Source organism: Ceratotherium simum, chromosome 11, assembly GCF_057802395.1.
Source record: "Ceratotherium simum simum isolate JZ-2026a chromosome 11, ASM5780239v1, whole genome shotgun sequence".
Classification (NCBI taxonomy): Eukaryota; Metazoa; Chordata; class Mammalia; order Perissodactyla; family Rhinocerotidae; genus Ceratotherium; species Ceratotherium simum.
In genome coordinates, this window is record NC_141910.1 from 43,333,920 (window position 1) to 43,357,912 (window position 23,993).

A 23,993-nucleotide genomic window follows, 5' to 3' on the forward strand; every position below is an offset into this window, starting at 1 on the left:
GTGTATTATTTTTGCATGTATTTATTTTAGAGGGCAATTATTTTTAATTTCTTTAGTGATTCTCATTTTACCTCATACTTTCCATATAGAAATAGTTTGCTTTTATCACAGTCTTGCTTTGGAGGCACTTTTTCCTGTATCATGTTACTATAAAAGAAGTTCAGTATTGCCTTCTGTATCAAGCCCTATGATTGTAGTGAGTGGGAGACCCTTGGGATGAAAATTAGTACATTAGTGACCTTGGGTGTCACCTGGATGAAGTTTCAGGGGGCTGACGCATTTGTATTCCATTAAAGAAGTTTTACAGTATCACAGTTTTTTGACAGGCAAGTTTTGCTGAGACCTGCTGGAACGTGGCAGCCTGACATTTAGCAATTCATTGTAGGTTTGGCATGAAAACATACAGTTTACGGTTGTATACTGTAAAGAATTATGCAAATGTGGTCATTCATGGTGAACTACATAATGTAAAAACTTAATCCTTAAAGATCCGATACCCTTATTTAAAAATTGAAGGAAGTGAGGGCTTGGAGTAGTGAGATGACTTAGCCAACATCATGTGGCAATTAGTGATTGAGACCATTGACTCAACTTTGATTCCTGGTATTTAGAGGACTGCTTTCAGAAATAGCTAAAATTCATTGGTGCCCCGCCCCAGCCCCGGTTTAAAGACACAAAATCATCAATTTGTACAAATTCCATTTGTAGGCCACTGTGAAATCCAAGTATGTATTATTGAGTATAATCTAGGTCATCAATTTGATAGCTATAGGAAAATAATGTTAATATTGATATTAGCCAAACTTGATTCTGAATTTGCTCTTGAAATATCACTTTTGAATTTTAACCAAGTGGTTTACTTTTTTACTTATTTTAATCGTGTTAACTCATCACAGATCCAGGGTGCTTAAGTTTCTGGGGTACAGCCCACAGCTGAGCCTGCCTCTTTGCAGACAGATGCACGTGGCTTCCAGAGACAAGGAGAGCTTTGACAGAGGACAATTCCAAAAAAGCAGTTTATGGCCATTCTAACATTTTAGGACTTGATTCTCATTGGAGGCAAGAAAAAAACCTACAGCCCAATGTTAGAAGCTAGTTTCTCTACATGAACCATCAAGAAAAGGAAGAATCATTGTGGTGGAGTACAACAAGCAGGTGCTTTGGAATCACACACATCTGTATTCACATTCTGGTTCTATGACTTACTGGATGTGTCACTTTGGAGAAGTTATTTAAATAATCGGAGTCTCTGTTCCTTGTCAATACGTGAGGTTAATAGATCTACTATTTGGGACTATTATGAGGCTTAAAGGTGATATGTGTAAAGCCCAAAGCCTTTCACAGAGTAGGTGCTTAATAAATGGGAATTAAAATTATAAGGGATATACTGTCAAAGTTTGCCTGCTTTGAGATTTTTTAAGAGGTTGATGGTTCATCCTGAAGTCCCCATAGTTTGATTCTTTACTATACAGCTTCCTTTGATGTTTACTGTCACTTAAATTGGGTTTTAGTGAACTTAGTTACAAGCATTTGATAAGGGCCCATCTGAGTGTTCAACATTCAACAAATATTTTTTGTTCCAGGTACAGTTCTGATGTTAGGAATATAGCAGTGAACAAAACAGACAAAAATCCATATCAATATGGGATTAATAATCTAGTGAAGAGATGTAGACAAGTTATAAGACTAAATAGATATATTACACATTAGAATGTTGTAACTGCTATAACAAAAAAGCAAGACAAGGTGACTGGGAATGTAGGGGACAGGGGAGGTGAAATTTAAATGGGATGGTCAGAGCCTCATGGAGAAGGTGACATATGAGTCAAGACTTGAAGGAGGTGAAGGAATGGGACATGGAAGTATCTAGGAAAAGGATGTGCCAAGTCACAAGGAACAGCCAATTCAGTGGATCACGCGCACTTAACAGCTATGCCACGGGGCCGGCCCCAAGGAACAGCCAATTCAAAAGCCCAGAGGCAAGAGCATACTTGGTATATCTAAAGAATAGCAAGGCTACTTGTCTGTGGAGAGGAATGAATGTGGGCAATAGGTGATGCCATCAGAGGTTTAGTGGGCTCCAGATTACTTGTAATAACTTTGGCTTCTGTTTGACAGAAATAGCGCCCTTCGAGGGTTTGGGCAGAGTAACCTGATCTGATTTACATTTTAACAGGATGGCTCTGGCTGCTGTGTTGAGAATAATTGGGGGTTAAGAATGGGAATAGGGGGCCTAGCCCAATAGAGGGCAGCTTGGTCAGGGTGATAGCAGTGGAAGTGGTGAGAAGAGGTCAGAGTCTGGGTATATTTGGAAGACAGCCAATTTGCTGACAGTCTGGATGTGGGGTGTAAGAACAGAATTGTCAAGGATGGCTTGTAGGTTTTTGGCCTGAGCAACTGGAAGGACAAAGTTACTATTAACTGAGGTGGGGAAGATATAGTTGAAGCAGGCTTGGACATGTTAAATTCAATAAATATTTTAGACATCTGAGAGATGCCAAGGAGGCAGTTGGAGATATGAGTCTGGAGTTTAAGAGAGAGTTCTGGGCTACAGATGTAAAATTGGGAGTCACTTTCATAAAGATCATATTTTAAAGCCAGCAGACTAGATAAGATCACCAAAGAAGTAAGTACAGACTGGAAAAAGAAGCCATCTAAGCAAAGGAGAGCCCTGGGCACTCTTAACATTAGGAGAGGACCAAGAAGGAACTGCCAGTAAGGCAGATGAAAACCAAAGAGTATGTTGTGTCCTTGAGGCCTAGTAAAGAAATTATTTCAGTAGAGGAAGTAATCAGCATGTCAAATGCTATTTGATAGGGATAGTAAGATGACTGAGAATGGACCATTCCTTTTGCAAGGTGAAGGTCACTGATGATCTTGACACAAGCAGTTCAGGGGACTGGTGTGGGCCTAGTGACTTTAATAAAGAATGGGAGGAGGAGAACTAGAGTACTTTCCTCTTTCAAGCTTTACTATAAAAGGAAGCAGAGAACTGAGGCATAGCTAGAACAGTCAAGAGAAGGTTTCTTTTGCTTAAAAAATGGAAGAAGTAAGAGCATGTTTGTATGCTGAATGGTTTGCCCCAGGTGAAAAGGAAAATGTGATAATGAGAGGGGATGCCATCTAGCACTAAGTGGAAACAACCCATTTAGAAACACAGATGGTATCTAAAACAGTCCTTTACAGTAAATCCCACTATCTTCAGATGAATACGTTTATATCCATGAGGAAGAAACACAACACATTCAGTCTTCCTGCTAAGAATTAAGAACAGTTAATGCTACTATCTCTGAAGAGAATGAGGCAAGAAGGAAAAAAAATTCTCTATAGATAAGAAACAAGTTTAAGTGACTTATTAAAGATTATGCACTAAGCTTTTTGAAAACAACAATAAATTCTGGAAAACAAGTTATTTGGTTTAGGTACAAAAATCCTGACTATTTTGAATGTCTGACAACTTCCCAAAAGAATATTTTCAGCATTGCCTAAATCATATCCTTATTTTCGTACATGTTTGAAACTTAGGTCTAGTGTCACATCAATTTCTATATTTTTCCCTTAAAATATATAGGTCTCCATCAATTTTCTCAATCTTTTTTAAAGTTTTTGAAAAACTTTATCTCACTTTTCCTTTTTTCCTCAACCCTTCCCCACCACATGAGACTCACTGGCCCATATACCATAAATATTAGGATGCTCAGATGCTGAGAGTGCCGCACTCACATCTTTAAGTTAAATCAACTTTCAGAATATGAGAATCCCAAGAGTCCCAAAAGCATTACTGTTTTAGGCTCAGGAAGAAAATTATTAGTGGTGATATTTCAAGAGGAAGTTTAGTTTGAAAACTAGGCTTAATTTTATTATGCAACTTAGTGTAAGATATTCATTTTATCATTTTTCCAAGTGCATGCAATTATCTGGAATATACAATCAGTTTATTGTAAAGAATACTGATCATATGTATATATTTTTAATCAGAATCATACTGTATATGACAGTAAAGGTCACAGATGATAAATTTAAGAATTTAAAAAGATTTATTTGAGTTTTGAGGAACTATCAGTTTTCTGTATCTCAAGGTAAGTGTAACTCTTCTTTCTTAAAATTCAAACTATGGATAGAATCTGAGTGTTAAAGTTTACATACTAGATCATTCAATTTATTGGTCTAAGACGTGGTGGCTCTAAAATTTCAGTGGGCCAAAGAATCACCTGAGTGCATTTAAAATGCAGATTTCTGGAGCCCACTCCCACATATTCCAATAAAGTGAGACTGAAATAGCACCCAGGAATCTACATTTTTTCAAGTGCCCTCATGGAGAAGGTAACATAGTAGTAAGGACTGGAAGGAGGTGAGGGATTGAGACGAGGTGCTTGAGAAAATACTGTTCAAAGGGTTTTCCCTGTGCAAGCAAGAGATATTCTGATTTCAAGCCCAAGACTCGTTTAAACTATTTGTCATATGATGAAATAACAGATGCAGAGAACCTAGAGTGTTGGTCCACAAATCCTTGGTTCTCCAAGCTTCCAGTTCTGGAGTCAGAAAAGCAGGACAATCCTTGCTTGGGCTTGTATACAAACCCTGCAAGGCTGCAGAAAGGACCTGCTGCCACCCTCAGCCGGTGCAAAAATATCCACTTCATCTTTTGGTGGAGTGCTTCTTTCTGCTTATCAACCCAAACACTTCCAGAAGACGTGTGGTCTCCTATGTAATCTGTACTTCTCCAGAGGACTGGAGATCACAGATGTAGCAATTGCCGAGCTCTTTCCCACCCTGACTTCATCCCTAATGTAACATTACATTAAATATCATTAGTAAATATTATTAAAGATCCTATCTCCCCTGTCAATTTACAGTACTACCTAGAAAGATTATGAAATGAGCCAGGACAACATAGAAAAGAGTGGCAAACTTTCTTTTTTTATTGGAGAGATGTTTTCTAATGCTAGATGCTGTGAAAGTAGCAGTGGTGCCTTTAACTGCTTCTGAAGACAACTGTATTTTATTTCCTTTGTGATTGATATTTTTCTTTAAAAAAATGAAAGGCAGGGAGGCCAGCCCCATGGCCAAGTGGTTCAAGTTACGTGAGCTTCATTTCGGCGGCCTGGGTTTGCAGGTTTTGATTCTGGGCGTGGACCTACACCACTCATCAGCCATGCTGTGGCGGCATCCCACATACAAAATAGAGGAAGATTGGCACAGATGTTAGCCCAGGGCTAATCTTCCTCAAGCAAAAAAAAAAAAAAGAGGAAGATTGCCACCAGACGTTAGCTCAGGGCAAATCTTCCTCACCAAAAAAAAGAAAAGAAAAGGCAGGGAGGTAAAGTGACAACCCTGAAGCTCTCTGTCAAATTATGAGTAGAAATTATTTTCTGTAGCTCTCTATCTATCAGAGCACTACCAGTAACGTTGGCATCAACCATTTACTGAGCACCTACTATGTTCTATTCTAGAGGTGGGAAGGAATAAAAGATCTAGCATAGTGCCTGCCCTTGAGGGGACATACATTCTTGTTGGGAAGACAAGACAAATACATCAAAAGATATTCAAGGTACACCACAAGAGGTCACAGAAGGATAAGGGAACTTAAACTGGGTCTTGAAGATTAGCAGAGAGGAAGGCTAGAGAAAAGGCATGAAATAAGAGTGAGCCTGAGCAAGGTGCGTAGCTTGCCAGGAAACAATAAAAGCCCAGTTGAGTTGAGGTATGTTAGTTCGCCAGGACTGTGAAGTGGGAGATGGTAGCCAGAGAGAAAACTTGGAGCCATACTGAAGAGAGAGAGCAAGCCTTGAATGTCAAGTCAAGGAGTTTGGAATTTCACTATAGACAAGAACAGTCAAAGAGTTTCACACAAAGCAGTATTTGGGAATATTAATGTGTTAGAGATGTGTAGGATTGATGGGGCAGAGAGAACTTGGGGGCAGTTAGAAAGCTACCAGAAAAATCCAGGTATCAGGTGATGGAGACCCAGAGAGTAGCAGTATTAATTATTACTAGTTTTATAGGCTAATTTCATAAAATATAACTAAATTGAGTTGTGCTACAGATGTAGTGTCAAGATTTTTCAAAGGATGTCATCAAAATGAAAATTTGGGAGGTGTGTGATATTTATGAAACCTTGCCAAGTAATTGATCATTTTTATGATAAACAATATGAAAGGAAAAGAAATTTACTGGTTTTTTTTTTACATTTTATTCAAGAGGCTGTGACTTCTATTTCACTTTCCATGTTCAGTCAGTTTGGCTTTGTGCTTTCAAGCACTGCCCCCAAAACTTTTGGCCTCATAATAGAGAGAAATCTAATTTCAAAGGAGTTCATTAATTTCAGGAAAATGAAAAGCTTGGCTTAAAATTAAATATTGGAAACTCCATAAACTTGGCAGTGATCCTTGAAGTGTTCCGGACACCTATTGTTCAAAATGCTAATAGATGAGTTCCTAATTAGTCATCAGACAAGTAGAAGAAAACTTGTAACACTTAGAAGTTAAACTTCCCCTATTTTATTAAACACTGCATTACTAGAGGAACAGCTTCTGAACAAGTCAGTTTGAGTACCAAGATTTTGAATAAACAGTAACCAAATGCCCCTAATATATTATAGATAACTGCCTGGGAATAGAGACAAATTGTTTAAACTTAATTTTTTTGTATTATGATTCTGATGTTTGGGGCATGTCAAGGATGCGGACCATCATAGACATATCCATGTGCAAATAGAGCACATTTTATTACCCCATACCCAGGCAAGCCTCATTGCAATGATTCCTCTGTCTGAGCTGTAAGAACTTTGTTTCTTTACAGTTTACTTCTGGAAAACAAAATAAGGTACTGCCAGGCCTAAGTTTTCATTCTGACCTGTTCTTAAGTGTTCATTCTGGTGTTTGTAGCAACCACTGTGAGCCATTAAAGCATTGATGTTGTTGCCACCTTCTTTCCAGACTGAAGAAAGTCTCTTTAGGAGAATGTGGCTAAATCAGTGCTTTTTTCCCCAGCCCATCTGATCATGAGTGTGTGTTGACACTCAGGATCACTAATGGATCTTTGAATCCTGAGTGCTCAATAGAACACAGACTCTGGACTGTTCCCATCTGCAGCACAACCCCCATGAGGGAAAATGTTTCTTTGGCCTCCCAGTTTCTAGAGAAATCATTGTTCCCTGTACTGATTTTCATAACCATAGAACAAAAGAAATACTACTCTTAAGATTCTCTTCCTATTTGGAGATCAGTGTGTCTTGGAACCTTCTGTATCTTGGTTTAAGCACAAATTCTCCAAAATTCAGATTTGCACCATATAAAATACAATTCTGTACATCGATCCTTCGCCTTACGGGATGTTAAGTATTGCCTTGGGGGGTTTTGGAAGACATATGGCAAGACAGAACTGGCCCCTAAAATAGTGTATATTAGTCTAAAAGCACTGGGATGAATTAATAAGCTAAATGCCTAGGAAGCATAAAATTCACATCCATGTTAAATATGAACATGCTCAATATTATACTGGGGGAATGACTTCAAGGTGGAAGTTTTTGTTCTTACAGACATTTATTTTCCTCCAAATTTATCGTGTTTTTCTGTAATGCTGTAAAAAGTCTTCATTTCCCCTTTCCCAAGTGTTGAGGTTCAAAAAGCCAGCTCTCAACCATAGACTAATCTTCATCTCTTCAATGTCTTGTATGTTGATTTAGTCTCATATGTAAGTATTTATATTAGTTTTCCTCAGGGATTTATACATCAGTATATATATATATATTCCTACACAGATATATACAAGCTTTTTATCCTCATCTTACCACTTGACAATACAACTTTAAGTATGTTTTACACAGCTGTTCCTTGGTCAAGGTCATTTGCAAGAGCAAGTCGGTTTCTGAAGAAATCTTGTTTGGTGGGTGAAGGATCCATTGAGGGATTCTCATTAGTTTTTTCCCTGTATTCTGATCCACTGGACCTAAAATCTCAGCACACAGATAAAGTACAGGTTGATTTGGTTTTAATTGTTTTCAAATATTTTATCTATCCAAATTGTTTTGCATTTGTAAAACAGTTGCCTCTTAGATCTGGAATAATTTTTACTTCCCCTGAATTTCATGACTTAGCACATGTGTAACTAAGATTTGCAGCGATCATAAAGAGAATATCTTTCTAATGCTTTATGGGGACAATTTTGACAATTGTGTATGTCAGTGTAAGGCATTGTGTAATAACATTGCAAAAGGGGAATAAAGCTCAGAAAATTCAAGAAATCCTATTTTTGATTCAACCAAGTAACTACTTCACAAATTACCAAAGCCTTGAAATTAAAATGAATGGAATTCACTGTTCTCAACCACGGTTATCAAGGGCCTTTACCGAATTTGGGCATTACATTACAAACTCTTGCTTTTGCTTGTTTTCATTTTTAAATGAAAGATTTATTGAAGCCAACCACACATGTATGCCACATTTGGTAGAATGCAGATATTAGTACAGTAATCAGATTGAGGAGATTCTATAATCTCAATCACCACAAAGGAGACCAAGCCCAATCAATAGTCAACAACTCAAATCAGTCCAATTGAGTCCCCAGTCGAGGGTGCATTCTTCCTTTATCTTGGTTAAGCCAGTTGGGTAATCCATTCCAGCTCTGCACCTTCTCCAGTTTGTTCATGTCAGAAGTCCCTGGAGGGAGGAGGCTTTCTGGAAATAACCTCTGATAAGCTATGCTGGGGCCCTTTGGCTAGCTTAAACTCTAAACTAGAATGGGTAAAACTAGCCCAATGACTAAGAACCAATATCAAAAGACCTCATGCAGGATGTATGCAAGTGATGTTAGACATGAAATTCTTTGTCCAAAGCTCCTACACAACTGAACAAGTTCTCTATATGCTGAGGCAGAGTCAGCCATGCTTCCACTATCCACAAAAAGAAGGATAAGTTCTTCCACTATCATTGGTAATTATTTTTAATTAGATAATGATGACTCTATCATTTAATGAATTAATTGGGCAGAATTCAAACATCCCTTTACATTATTCAAGGAAAGAAGTTGGATCCACACAAAGACTAAAATCGTGATGTCTGGAAACCTGATGACTGACAAGATTTTTTTACTTTTCACTCTGATATTTGGTATCACAGATGAAGCCATAGCTGCCCACCATGCTTTCTACTTCTGGTCAGTAAGGAGCACTTTTCCACTATATCCTAGTGCATAGAGGAAAAACTTCTCTCTCTCAACCCCAGTACATCTGGGTACTCATCAAATACCATGGTATCTGGGTGGGATGAAAGCCCTCTTGCTTTTCAGAAGCCCCCTTAGAACTCTCCCTTGAAACAGCCTCCACAATACCCCACCCTAAAACTCCAGGCCTTCTCTCAACTCTCAGAACTCCCACCTACCTCCAGTTCAGATCATCCCTGATTAGTACAATTGTTCCCAAAATTGTAGGAAGATATATTTTTGACCATTTCATTCTTTCCTCATATCTTCTGTTATCCAGAAGACCAGGAATGCCTATAATTTCGGGGGCCGGAAGTTGGAAAAGATTTGAATCTGGCTGTTGTTTCTTCTGAATTGTTCCCCCACATGACAGTTTCTCAACAGAAAGTCATTAATCAAAACTTAAAATCTTTACCTCACATTTCCCCTCTTAGCTACATCTGATCTCTCCAAAACCCAACATGTCATACTTTGATGGTTCCAACATGCAACTGTTTCGTGTTTACCTGGAAATGGGAAAGCTTTGATGTCACCACCAGCCCCAAGGACCACAGAAATCTTCACCAGTTGAGTTCCCATTTCTGAAACAAATGCCAAAATCGCCCTGTCTAGTTTTCAAAGTCCACAAACTCAGCTTAGTTTTTTCTTTTTTAACTGCTCTTCTCACAAACCACCTTCTCTGTGTCTTCAGGTGTGTGAATTTCTCTGTTTCTTGATATATATTAATTAACTAATGGCTAACTTGCTAATCCTTTTCAAAATCCAGCATTCTACTGTAGCCATGACTAAAAGCTCATTTTCATCCTTTTAAAGATAATTTTAATGGACCATTTTATAATGCTTACATGGTATAAGCCACCTCAACACTTGGACTCTTCCAAAGGTGTGGCTGTTAGGCTCTAAAGTAATGTATACCTAATTTACGGGGAAATAACCTGCAGAATCTAGAAGAAAGGGCCAGCGTATTTGCTTTTATTCCCTTTCTCTATAAAACAGGAATGGCTTTTGAGCTCCTGGGGCCATTTTGGCTGACTGCAGGGCAGATCTGAACAGATATAAAGGGACAGGCAGGCAAACACTTGCTGGGAAGGGCACAATGGCTGTCAATACATTCTGACACATAGCCATCCAAGTGTTTGATGGAAAGAGAACAGACCTGTTGCTTACTTTCCTTCCATTCAATTGACAGAGACAAAGAAAATAACAAGTTGGGTAGGTCATACAAGTATAGATTTGCTACAAATAAGCCTTGAAAGTTTGTTTGGAGCTGGGGAAGGGAAGAGGGGTAGAATCCAAGGCCGCAGGACTCTCTGACTTAAGAAGTCTTGGTTTTCTGATTGGAAAGACTGTCCACCTTGAAGGCTTTAGGAGACATGCACATGGAGAAGTAAGGGAGCAGGGGAACACCCATCCTGTCGGCCAAATCAGTCGGCTCTGGTAATCAACAAGGTGACAAATGAGCATTCATTTAATATATATTTGCTGAGTGTTTACTATGTTCTAGATACTAAACTTTGCAACTAGGTTACCCTTACATTTGGACTGTAAGCTCCTAATAGGCTGGAACTAGTGCTTTGACTTCTTTTGTGCTAGACAGAACCTAGTACACTGAAGATCCTTAACTGAGTGACTGATTTCAAATGACCTACTGAGAAACATTTGTAATCAGGTTTAAGTAATCTAAAATGTTAGCCCTTCAAACCATCTCCTTCAATTTTAAAGTTATATAGGGAAATGAAATGGGAAATGAGAGAGAACCCCAAAGTAGGTAAGAATGGGAGAAGGACTTGAGATAGGCTTTAAGGAGGTAAAAAAGAAGGTGAAGGTAAAATTATCAATTGATTCTTTAGTAGTCCTGTTTTCTATTACATGGTCTTTTCCACAGCCAAGGCTGGGCATATGCAAAAACAGCTGATAGGACACCAAAAGAAGAAGATTTACTGATATTCAATTATATGGGGCCCTGTAGAATACTCTCTCTGTGTGTGATTAAGAAAATAGAGAGATTCTGAAGTGACTTGTAGAGGGAGGGTGACGACTGGAAAGGAGACATTCTGAGGCATGTAAGTTATAAAGTGCTAAAGAGGAAGAGGACAGGTGAGGAAGTAGAATTAATCACTTGCAAGCCATATTCTTTAACTTGCACTCCCCCCAAATTTGAGAATAAAGAGACAGCATCTACATTCCCTATCCCTAAACTGTCTTACATAATCTTCTTCTCCCCTGCCACACCCCCAACCAAGAATACTAAGTGCAAGATTTATACATAAAGATGAGTAGCATTTGCCACAGACTTCAGGATAGTCTAGATTTAAGTCTGACAGCCTCCATATCCCTTCTAGAATGGGATAGTTTGCCTTCCATCCTGCTCAAAGGCAGGGGGATAAGGATTCAATCCAGCATCAGCGTATCACATTAGGTCTGTTCCTGGCTTCTAAGAATCCTGGTTTAAAATTTTTAAAGCCACTTAACATTTTCAAACTTTAAGATATGTAGTCTTTATTCTGATCAATTCTGGGCAGCTTTCAGGGACATATGACCTGGTATCTACCCAGGACAAATGTGCCTGAGATAGAAACAATCAGAGTGTCATCCTTTTCCCCAAATATCTTGGGCATTTTTCAGAATTTTTTTATGATGTCAACTTGACTCTCCCTTTTGAATCCTTGTGGATATAAGCATTCGGCCCTCCCAGCCTCAGAGGGAAGAGAACCCTTTCTCAGGTTTTCTGCTGCATCTGGCTCCATGCCTAGCTTCATCCCGAAGCAGCATTCTGGGTGTGTGGGGCCACCAGCCAAACAAGCCCCTATGGATACAAAAAGTGTGTCAGTGTAGACAGGAATGAGCCTTCAGAGGGCTGTGGGGGAGGCAGGCAGCAAGCCCCAGATGTGATACAGGCAGCTTTTTTGGCACTGGTCCATTTTGGACCTTTGAGGCCCGGCTCTGGATGGTTCTAGTACCCAAGATTAACCACTTCTTCAAGTCACAGGGCTTGCTGCCAGCCTGACCTCCCGACACATGGGAGAATGGGCTGAATGTCTCTCTCTGGTTCCTCCCTGTCCTGCCCACACGCCTGACTTCACAGTGCAAGTTCCTACATAACGACTGGAACTATGTCATTCACAATTCCTATACAAGTGTCTCACTCAGTACATGCATATAAGAAAGAATGCTTAATTAGAAGAATGGTGTGTTCTCATCTAAGTTAAGAGCTATTGACCTTTCTGTGCTATGCTGGGGCCTCCCTGCCCTTCCTCTCTACCTTAGCATAATGGACCAAACTTTCCATGGTTCTTGGATTGAAATACTCAGGAGAAGCTACTCAAGCTGCTTCTTTATCCCATGCAAAGTCCCCAAAGTGCCCACCATGGCACCCTGGACACAAGGCAATAAGCAAGCATCACCTGATGGTGCTCACAGCCCTACACTAGATGTAAAAAGCCAGGAAAGCCTGCCAGATGGAGCAGCCATCTGTGTGGTGCCACCTTTACTTCCATTCAGATAACACTTGAGATTTTAAATACACAGGCAGTGCCAGAATTGGTGGCAGCAATATGATTGATGCAGGCAAGACTGATCTATGAGAAAGGATAAGAGGATTAAAGGGATCCATTTGGCCCTCTAAGAAGGATACCAAAAAGCTGCAAGAGGACTGAAAGCAATTAACCAACATGAATTTGGAGAGCCCACAGCAAATCCTCAGCATCGTACCAAGGGCTGTGGGGAGTTACAGAAAGATAAAATCTGGTCTTCTACTTGGTGAGTCTTTAGAATTGTAAGCCCCAAGGCCACATTAATTTCTTGTTTCAGGTGTTAAAAGATGTGATTACTCAGATTGATCTACAACAAATTCAAACTACAGATAAAGCAAATCTCAGCACTAGAAAGCGCTCAGGTGATTATCTTGAGTAATCTCCTATCCAGTGGGAGAATCCCTTTCATAGCATCCCTGACCAGGTCATCTAGCTTCTACTCAAGAGAACCCACTCCCTCATGAGGCAGCCAGCTCCAGTTCTAGGCAGATGCATTTTTAGAAAGTTCTTCCTCTTACCCATTGCTCCTAGTTCTGCCCTCTGGATACAGAGAGGACAAGTTCACTCCCTCTGCCTCAGGTAACTGGCAGAGCATTTTCTTACATCTCTCTGAAAAATGGGAATTTGCAAAGGAACCAGTGGTGGATCCATGGCTCACTGCTTTGCAACAGACAGTACCCAGTCATCATAAACGGCAGTGGACAAAAAGTGACTGTTTGTTTTGGGAATACTATGGTTTAAAAAAAAAAAAAAATAGGCCCAAGCAGTGCCCTTAGGAGTTTGGCATCCTCAGAAGAATTTAGGAATCTAAATCCCAGGGTCAGGCCAGAGAGCTGTCTGCTTCCAGGTCTCTCCACCCCTGCCGAACTTGACAGAGGTAGGCGCTGGACCAGGAAAGATGTAAGTCTATGATCCTAGAGAGAGGGACCCAATTCTTAGCTCTTCACCTCCTGAATAAAGGGGATGTAGCAATAGTCATGCATGCACGGGGCTACCTTAGCAAAACTGAAAGGGCCTTAGCGGAGTAGGGCTTGTCTAATTACAGTACTGTGGCTCTTCCTTCCTCTTCCCCCTTCTTCCAATAACAACTGGCGGGAACCAACAATCAGAGACCCACTAATCTCAGTACCACCTTCCCCATGGGAGAAGAATTAGCCAAACCATCAAAACAAGTCCTCACTCCAGGCCTGCCCCCAATTCTTCCATCAAGACCATTATGTAAGTCAGCCAGTGACCTCCACCCTCAAGGAGAAAGTGATTTCCCTGTGCTTCCTCACTTATCAGCAACTCTCCAAAGGCAGCAATAACGTCTTTGTTTAACTTTTCCATCCAGTAAATTATGAAGTCTTGCTGTTTAAAACTGACTGCAGGAACCTCCTCTACCAAGAAAAACTAAGTAGCAGGGAAAATCTCTATAAGGGAGAGGGAAGTAGGCCTGAGGACCAGTGGAGACAGAAACAGCAGTCTCTCAGGCAGGCAGTGGCTGGACTGGAGAATCCCTCTGCTGTCAAATGCTAATGCTCAGCTCTCTCTTCCTTACATTTCATGCTGGGGTTTGGCCACTGTCTCCCAGTCTGTAAGACAGTGCTAGTAAGTGCTAGCCAAAATGCCTCGTGGGTGATTTCACATAACAACAAGGACTCAGAATCATAGAAGGACCACAGAAAGGAAAGACCTTTGGAGTATGGAAACTCCATTAAAGTGATATTTAACTAGGGCCCAAGCCAAATCCATTCAATCATTTCTGCCAGGGACAACACTAGCAGAAGTCCCAATAAACATGTACTAGCATCCAGGATAACTACAGGCCCTACAGGCAGAAGTGCTGAGAAGCCCTCAGAAAACTTTCCACAGGTGGGGAGATTCTGATGGCACACTCATTACGCCCAACTCCAATAGTGGATCCCACTCCTCCCAGTCTAAAAGGGATTTGATTGTCACCAGCTCATTTCCTAAGAGATCTCCTCTGCTTACTCCTCTCAGGACACATGACTTTGGGAACAAGGAAGTCGGGTTAAAAGATGGAAGAGGCAGAGGACAGAGCTGAGTTTGCTTTTACTCTAGATTACAATGAGAAACATCTTCACCTGGCAGGAATCGTGGCTACTGGGTGCAGGCAGTGAGCTTGCAGCAGTTGTGTGAAACCAGGCTACTTGGTACTTATTACTGTTAAAACCTTAAGACTTAGCCCAAAGGGAAATGAGTTACAATGCTGTCTTGTCTAAGGGCTACTCACTTCTTTTTAAAGAGCTTGCGGAAGGAGCTGCGAAAGCCCCCTTTCTGGTCTTGCCTGGGATTTTGATCGCTGAAAGATGTTTGTTCACTTTCTCTTTCTTCCTTTGGACAGAATCTGGTGGCGTCTTCTAAATGCATCTCCTGAAAACACAAAAGAGGGGTGTTTTTTTACTCTTTTCCAAAGTTAATATCTATCCTGACTGTGGGACAATTTTCTTAACCGTCACTTTCCTCTACCACCCCGAAAGACTAATGGTGGGCACTCTATTCCAACTAAAGCAAACCTAGGCTAAGAAAATAGCAATTGGTTGGAAAGAGGATAATTTGCCACTGAGTGTCGAAGTATTTTCTACCTATCAAGGCAAACAGTCTAGAGTAGGATTATGATATAACAATAATTAAAGATGAGGACATAAAGGAAGTTAGCAACTATTCAAGGAGTATAGAGATTAACGTCTTATTCTGGCACCAATTCTGTCTCGCTGGAAAACCAGTAGTTGTCCCTTCATATCTTTGGGTATGTTTCTCTTTCTACAAAATAAGAAAGTTCCTTGATTGTAATACTAGTTTTAAACTCAAGTTCCTAACTTTCCATTTTAGACATAAATGAGGGAAGGAGATTTTGAGAGGTCAGATCTGTTTAGAAGTAAATGTCAACTAGTATTTCCAACCTGCAAATGTGCCTTTCATATAGTTTTTTACAATTCTTAATCTATGGTATTTGGAGTGTAAAGACAAAATAAGGCTCTATCTTTTGTGAACTCTCTAGTTTCTTTTTAAATGTGAGATGTGCTAAATAAAATAGATATGCATATATATTTATATTCCCTACGAAGAAAATATTTACTTTGAGGTGACTAAAATTTAACACGAGAAGTCAAAGCAGAAACCACCCTGAAAGTTTCATGAATTGGATGGGTGACTGCTTGCCGATAGAGAAGCAAAGAGGGTGGATGAATTTTTGCAGGAAACACATGGGTTTGACTTTGAGACCTTAACTTGGAGTTGTAATAGCAGATTTACAGATTCTCTGAGAATCTATTAAGATTCATAACTAAACTATGGAGATCAACATCTTGATGGCTTAGTGTGGTGTTTCTCAAAGTGTTGTCCCAGGGTTAAAGGATCAACTGGGGCCTCTATTTAAAATGTAGATCCCTGGGCCCCAATCCAGACTTTCTAAATCAGATTCTCTGGAATTAGGCCTAGGTAATCCTTATGCACACACTTGAGATTTTGAAAACCTAAGGTTTTAAAAAACCATAGTGGGTTAAGGTATGCTCCTGCCCACCTGCACTTAATGTTTGTATGAATCACCTAGGAATCTTGTTAAAATGCAGATTTTGATTCAGTAGGTCTGGGGTGGAGCCCAAATTCTGCATTTATAACAAGCTCCCAGGTAATGCTACTAGCCCAAGGACCACATTTCCAGAAGTAGGCTTTTAGGGACTCTTTAGGAACTAAATCTATTTATAGTTTAAGGAAAATCTTTCTGTGGAATCACGATCTTAATAATATCTTGCATTTGTATAGCACTGGAATGCTTTACAAAGCATATTCACAAACTGTATCTTATTTGGCCTGATCCTCACAACAACCCTATGAGGTAGGTGAGGTATACATTGTCTTACTTTTACAGATGAGAAAACTGGAGGCACAGAGAAGCAAAGTGAATTGTCCAAAAGCACACAGCTATTTGGCAGCAGAGCCAGGACTAGAACCCAGATCTCCTGACACCCAGTCAGGTGCTCCCTGCACTAAAGCATACTGTCTTCTATCTTGACTCTTAGAGACAGAACACTAAAGACTAGAGTTTGACTGTCTCTTCCACAGATAGAAGATACACAGAGTATATCTGAGGAGATGGAATCATAGGAGCCTTACACATCTCAGCAGGAGAGAGCTGACACCTTTCAAGACAGAGCTTTTGAAAGGTTAGTCTTTTGCAACTAAAACCCCCATCTCACTCCCACCTCAAACACACTCACACACAAACATGCACACACATACATACATATACATACAGATGCTTACACATGCACACAAATACACACACAGCCTCTACCCGCCTGGACTCTGCGTACCAACTCTCTCTAGGACTCCCAACAATCCATGCCTTCTGAAATTTTAGAAAGAAAAATTTTGTCCAAAAACAGAAATAAGCAATGTAAACTTTGAAAAATTCACATGCTTGAAAAATTTACTGATAACTGAAAGAGAAAAGGCCTCTTTTAACTGACCTCCATTTGAACCTCCTTAGTGTCACTCTCTGAACTGAACTCATGTCTGACACGGTTAGGGGATGAAACTTGCTGTCCAGTATGTCTGATTAACAATTAATATATTGTTTATTGTTATTTGGTATGTCTGATAAATAACCACAAATATTCTACTCATCGTTTGCTTCTCAGATATATTACTTATAATTTCTGATTAATGGTTTTTGCCTGCCAATTGTTGAACTCCCAATTTTTTCACATATCAACTTGGCAAAAAAGACATTTTTATGAATATGTGAAATAAAAGCATTCTTTGTACCTTAGACTATGCTAGTTAGAAGGTTTTATATGTAACTCTCTGCCCATCCCAAGTCACTTGGAATCGACACTTATTTCCTGTCTACTTTTCTTGTTAATGAACTTTCAAACTCTGACACATGCCTAAGATCAATTTGTATAAGAAATTTTGCCTAATAGAATTTTATAAAGTTCAGAGTTGAAAATCAGAGCCAGAAGGAAATCTGAGAACCCTGGAGAACCTCAGCAACTTGAGCTGAGCACACTAAGGTGTTTTCGCCCTCTGCAGGAACCAGAGACTTGGATTCCTGGAGTCCAGGTGGGTTATAAGCTTCAAGGCTCTTCATGACCCAGCCCCTTCCTATTCCTCTGGCCTAATGTCTACCACTCCCACCTGGCACAGTATTCAAGGGGAAAAGCATCACCCCGCTATTTTCTTAAAAAGCTCATGAGCCTTTTCTCATGTTTCCCTACCCCAGTCTTCACCTAGCCAACTTCGTGGCAGCTTTTAAGATATAATTCACACATTCAACTTATCTAGAAGGACTTCTCTGACCACCATCACCCCAGGAGGGTTTAAATACCCCTCCGATGTGCTCCCACAGTTTATTATCATTCTCCGTTTCTGTGTCTCCTTCCCGCACTAAGCCAGTGGTCCTGGAAGGCAGAGACTGGGTGCCATTTATTTCTGAACTCTCTGCACTTAGCACAGAGCCTGGTGCAAGACAGGTGCTCAGCGTTTGCTGAAAAATGAATGAATGAAAGGAGTCAGTGATCCTCAGTCTGTTCCCACTCACTTGCTAATGAGGATAGATGGAATGTAGGGCCCTAATTCCTGGGAAAACTCCTTCTAACTTAGGCAAAGGATCCCCAGAGCTTGAGGCAAGTGATACTTAGTGCAGGTAAAGTCAGTCCTGGACTATGTCATTTTCAAGATGTACCAATACAGAGCTGCCCTGTAAATCCTAACCACCACTTCTAAAATGATGTTAAACAGGAAGAATGGTGGCACAGGTCAGAGCTATCCTGTGACTGTTTAATCAGAAATTGCCTTTGTTCCAATAACATGCAGAGAAATCAAGAATTTGCTCAGGATCTATTAGCCCTTTCCTGGATATGTATTTAAACACCTCTTTAAATTTCCTGAGGCTTGCAGACACCAAGGTTAGACACCAAAATACCCAACATTGACATGGAGGCCAAAGAAGTGTTTGTGAGTCAGTGTTTCCTGGGCTATTTTGGGATGTCTCCGTCCCAGTGGAGGCTGCAAATTAACGTGACACCCTTTTGCAGTCAAAAGGAAAGCAAGCACAAATGAACCTAGCTTTGCCGAGAACGTTTCAGGGAGTCCTTGTTTCAGTGAGATAGGGCAACCTGCCTCCTCCCTACCTACAAAGAAGGCTGGCGGGGGTCGGGAGCAGAGCATGCGGGCACACGAAGTGTTCAATACTCTGCCTGTTAGGCAACAAGGAGATGCGCCTAACAGGCAGAGGAAGAAACAGCCAGGCCTGGGACTTGCGTGTTGTGCTTTGAAGGTGAAGCGCAACTCGGAGGCGCCACAGCTTCAGCAGGAAGGTAGAGAACACCTCGACCTCAACTGTGTGTGGGGGGGTGGGGGGGCGTTGAGGGGGTTAAGCAGGTCTAAGAAGAGTCAAAGTCTTTCCTAGTATCTCTTTGCCCCATCCATCCATATGTATGACATGCCCTTCTGTCCTGGTACTGCAGAAGGGGTGCCAACACTCGCCTTCGAGGGCAACTGAGGTGAAGCCTGTAACCCGGGCTCTCGCTCGGCATCCGCCTGGCCTCCGCTCCCCTCCAGCAAGCCCGCTTCCCTCAACGCTAGGTGAGCCCAGGCTGCTCCCTGGAGATCTAGGCCCGGGGCTGCTGGCGCTGCGGGACGGGGTTGGTTTTACTTTACCCTCCTTACTTCCAAATAGGTCTGCTTTTCGCTTTGGGACCTCTGTTGGGGGAAGAAGGTCCTGGGCGCGCCGCGGGCAGGGCCATGCGGCTGCGCGGCGCGCTCGGCCTTGAGCGGCGCGCGGCCGCCGCTGCTGCTGCGCGTGCTGTAGAGGCGCGGGGCCACGCCCTCGGGGGGCGGCGCGCGCGGGAACTCCTTGAGCGAGCGGCTCAGCGGCTTGGCCTTGCCGTGCGCCTGCGCCTGCGCCTGCGCCGCCTCCAGCTTGTAGGCGCCGCTGCTGCTCGCTGGAGACGTGGCGCTCTTGGGCAGCGGCTGTAGTGGGTGCTCGGGCCGTTCGGCCTCCATGGCGAAGCTGACGGGCCGCAGGAAGCAGATGTCCAGGCTGGACTCGGAAGAGGCTGGCGAGCAGTTCTCGAAGAGGGCCGGGGCTTGGAAGGGCTCCTCGTCGTAGGGCGCGGGCAGCGCGAAGATCTCGCCGCCGTACTCGAACTCCTCGTAGGCCGCGGGCACATAGCCGCGGGCGTCGGGCAGCAGCTCGGCCGGGGCGCGCAGGGAGCGCTCCACGTTGCCCAGCGGCTCGGCGGGCGAGGGCTCAAAGTCCATCTCCGGGATGGCCTGCAGGGGCCCGGCGAGCGCCTTCACGTCCTGCTCAGCGGCACAGAACTGCGCCGGCGCCAGGAGGCTCTCTGGCCTCTCATGCTTTCTGCCCTCCATCTCCCAGTCGCTGGGCTTCCCAGGCTGCATGCTCTCCATCAAGCTTTGCTGTTGTTGGCTTTTCTTCATTGGGGGCATCAAATGTCTTTACAGGGGAAACAATACAAAAGAGGTGTGCTTATGGTTAGTGCAGTCCTCTCACCCAGGGGCGCAAGGCTGGGGCAACACACATCCTGCCAGATACTGCTCGGATGCAAAGCTGCCATCTCCTCTCTTCTCGGCCCCTCCCAGGCCCCTAAGCGTATTGCCTACCAGGCTCCACAAACTTATCCGATTAAGGAGTTCCCACGCGCTCCACGTCCCCAAGTGGGAGAGTGAAAATGGCTATATGTAAAGGGGATGCCCGAAGTATCCGTCTGATTGAGGAGGCACTGTGTAGAAATGACTGGTGGGCCCAGAACAGTCATCACTTCCCATTGGAGGCTTTGAACCTCCCCACCACGTGTGAAGACCCCGAGACACCTCTTTCCTCTCCTTGCCCTGGCAGAGTCATACAAAATAATGGAAACAACTTTTGTTTGACTCACGGATCTTCACGCTTAAAAACAATTAAATTCCTAGATGAAGTAAATGTGGCATGATCTTCATAATTGTTGAAAGTGGATGATGGCATATGGGGTTCACTGTACTCTTTACTTTTGTGTATATGTGAAATTTTCAGAATAAAAAACTAGGAAATTACTTGTGGCTGTAAAGCATGCTTATGTAAGTCGTCTCAAACTTCTACCCACAAAAACATTACCAAAATGAAAAGGCTGTCACTTTGAATATGCCCAATTTCATGGAGGGTTTTTTGGTTTAATATGGATAACGAATAGTTTACATAGGCTACTAGGATAGCATACCCATCAAATTGGTTGTGATTTTTCTAGTTCTGCTGGAATTTAATTGCCAAACAGATATGAATGGGCTAGTATACACTGACCCAAACTGGTTATTCTGCTAGTTTAGGTATACATATTTAATTCAACCACAAAAATGCATAAAGAATGCAGATGTAAACACTAACACTGAATATCTTTCTCTGGTGAAATTAAGATGAAAATTAGGTCTCACAGAGGTGAAAAGAAATAGTAAAATGAAATATTGACCTGACTTGAATTCTCTTTTAACTTGGAAGATTGTTGTTGAATCTCTTCTGGCTATTTTCCCCCACACAGAGTGCAGTGACAGCCATCTTGTTGAGTCTCAGTATAATCTGTAGGGATTTCATTTTTTGGCTCTATTTGTTATACTTAAAGAAAATAAAGTTTGGGGTGGGCCCGGTGACACAGCGGTTAAGTTCACGCACTCCACTTCTGCGACCCCGGGTTCGAAGGTTTGGATCCTGGGCGCCCACTGACGCACCGCTTGTCAAGCCACACTGTGGCGGCGTCCCATATAAAGTAGAGGAAGGTGGGCACAGATGTTAGCCCTGGGGCCAATCTTCCTCAGCAAAAAAGAGGAGGATTGGCATTGGATGTTAGCTTAGGGCTGATCTTCTTCACAAAAGATAAATAAATAAGATAAAGTTTTATCGTTGTCTTAAGAGTTGAAGTGATCCACGAAGTAAATAGTCACTTCCTGTTGCTCACCCACTCTCTACCCAGGAAGGGCATTTTTTCTGTGTAGAGTTCTTTACCTACAAAACTTATAGGACTTTCTCTATAGGAGGAAAATCATCCTGGGCTCTATTTATGGAAAGGTTAATGTCTCATAGGTTTCAGAATAATTATGGAATTTCTCCTTCCTGCCTCCACATTTGCACTTCTATCGCTCACTGATAAACATTCTCATAATTTTAAGAGATGAGAGCAGGAAGAGGAAACAGGATTTATTTTGATAAGTTTCTCCTTCCAGTGATTGTAATTGGCATTCTCAAAACTGTAGTGATTAAAACTTGAAATAACCTCAGTTCCCTACCTCTCACTTTATTGTAATTTTAGGAAAGAAAAGTAGCTTCTTGCACGACTTCTACATTTTCCTTAAAATAATAAAACCCAAAGCAGAAATTATAGTCTAAGGAATTAGCTTTGTGAGAACTGCCTATATTTGGTAAAGTGGGGATTTGGAATTTTGAGTTTTGGTTTCCCTTAATCCTACCAGACGTCCTGGTTTCAAAAGCAGCCGAATTGACTTTATCCTTACCCTTCAGAGGTAAAATGAGTTCCAAGTATGTAAATAACCTAATCCTTACCCTAAAGATTGTCAAGAAGTTTGCTGAATGAGAATCTAGTTTAGTGTGCTAGAGGGTTACGTGCAGAGACTTTAAAAGGCTGTCAAGTCCATCCACTGTCCAGAACAGCTCTCAGAGAAGCTATTATAAGTGAAGAACAGAGCTTATGGAGTCCTTTTCTGAAGAAGCTTCAAAGAAAATTGGGAAGGGCTAAACAACTTTCTTTCTGCATTAGCTCAGACCTATTTCTCATCCTCAGAGCCCAGACTTCCTCTGACACCTGACTGGGATTCCCTTTCCCTTCACTATATCTTTCAGAGAACTTAAGGGGGTTCCTTCCGAGGGGCTATAAAATGCCTTCCTGTCTTATGGCACTCTCTTCCATTCTATCCTTGTCCAAACCCAAAGAGACTCATGCTGTCAGTAGAGGGTGGTTATGAGTGGTAAAATTGTTGGAAGTAACCTCCAGCCTTTAGACCTGCCCCTTAACATTAGTGCCTTCCTTTGAGACCCAAGCATTGAATCAGCTCCCTGCCTACCACATATAAGCTTGATGGGGCAAGAGCGAGGGAGGAGTCCTGTAGGTCATACTCCTAATCAAGGCTGGCCTGCTACCCGACCTGGGGTGAACTGCCCGGGACCGGAGGGCATTGCCATTACCCTTTCCACAGCAACAGGTGCTTACGTGACAGCAGGACCAGAACTGGGAGTAGAAGGGTAGGGTTGCAGCATCTCTTCTGAGTGGATCCCACTGTCTCGGACAACCTCAGGACCTGCAGTGGGGGAAGCATCTTGCCCGGCATTTGCACACTGGGAAGCCAGCCCTTTGTACAGCTTCGCCATGGATGACCTAACAGAATGGAAGTAACAATTCTCAGAGTGTACAGTGGGAAATTGGTTCTCTGAACACACAGATTATGCCACAGAGAGACAACATTTCTCAGATGAAGCTCAGCTGTGGAGTTCTTTCTCTCTCTCCAGGGCTCTCTACAAACCAGGTTGCTTACATAATAGGGTACAGGGTAGATGCTGGGCAGGAGTAAGCATGCCGATTAACTGGCTGAATTGAGTTTGGGGAAGGCGGTAGTATGGAGAGATTCCTCCATTAGAGGAGCCCTGGCTTGGGGATAGCATCTTTTTCTTGTGTGAAGTACCCACAGAAATGATTCTGTTTTCTTCATTGGATTGGGATGAGGTTGAACGAAATCCAGGTCATTAGGAAGCTCTGCTACAGGTTGCTTCTCTTATCTCTGAAGTTCAGATTCTCCCTAATCGGCCCTTTTTGTTTCTTCTTAGGGTGAATTCTGCTCAACCACCATCCCCTCTCTTACTTGTTTTACTTATATCCATAGCACTTATTGCCATCTAACTTATTTATTAACTGTGTAGTCCAGCTCTAGAAAGTAAGCTCCAGGTGGCAGAGATTTTTGTCTGTTTTGTTCATTGCAGTATATTTAGTGCATTGAACAGCGCCTGATACACAACAGGTGCTCAATAAACATTTGCTGAATTAATGAAGAAAACCACATTCTGGCCTTTAAACTAAAATTTTAAATCTGGCAAATTTACAGAAACTGATCTATTTTTGAGGTGGTTAGCAACATGAGATAAGGAGGGGTTTGCATAGGCATGAGAGTGGAAGTGCTTATTTATTTTTCTAAAGTAATTTCCACCAGGTAGTAGGTGCTCCCTCCTGTAGCCAGCCTGGCCACCTATCTCCT

The 23,993-nt window shown here is 42.0% G+C and overlaps 1 protein-coding gene across 3 annotated transcripts in view; it reads right to left on the reverse strand.

Moving 5' to 3' along the window:
- Positions 1-6,498: 6,498 nt before the first annotated feature.
- The window catches only part of ARHGEF33 (Rho guanine nucleotide exchange factor 33), a 48,108-nt gene continuing 30,613 nt past the window's right edge, over positions 6,499-23,993 (reverse strand). For 2 of the 3 annotated variants that reach the window (XM_014792347.2, XM_087436859.1), the window contains 4 exons: positions 22,958-23,122; positions 19,404-20,202; positions 14,971-15,110; positions 6,499-7,950 (listed from right to left, as the gene is read on the reverse strand). In XM_014792347.2, the coding sequence (XP_014647833.2) occupies positions 7,821-7,950; positions 14,971-15,110; positions 19,404-20,202; positions 22,958-23,122 (1,234 nt within the window). In that variant the 3' untranslated portion in view covers positions 6,499-7,820. Of the gene's footprint in view, positions 7,951-9,120; positions 9,783-14,970; positions 15,111-19,403; positions 20,203-22,957; positions 23,123-23,993 lie in introns of those variants that run through there. The other variant, XM_087436860.1, reaches the window with a different exon arrangement.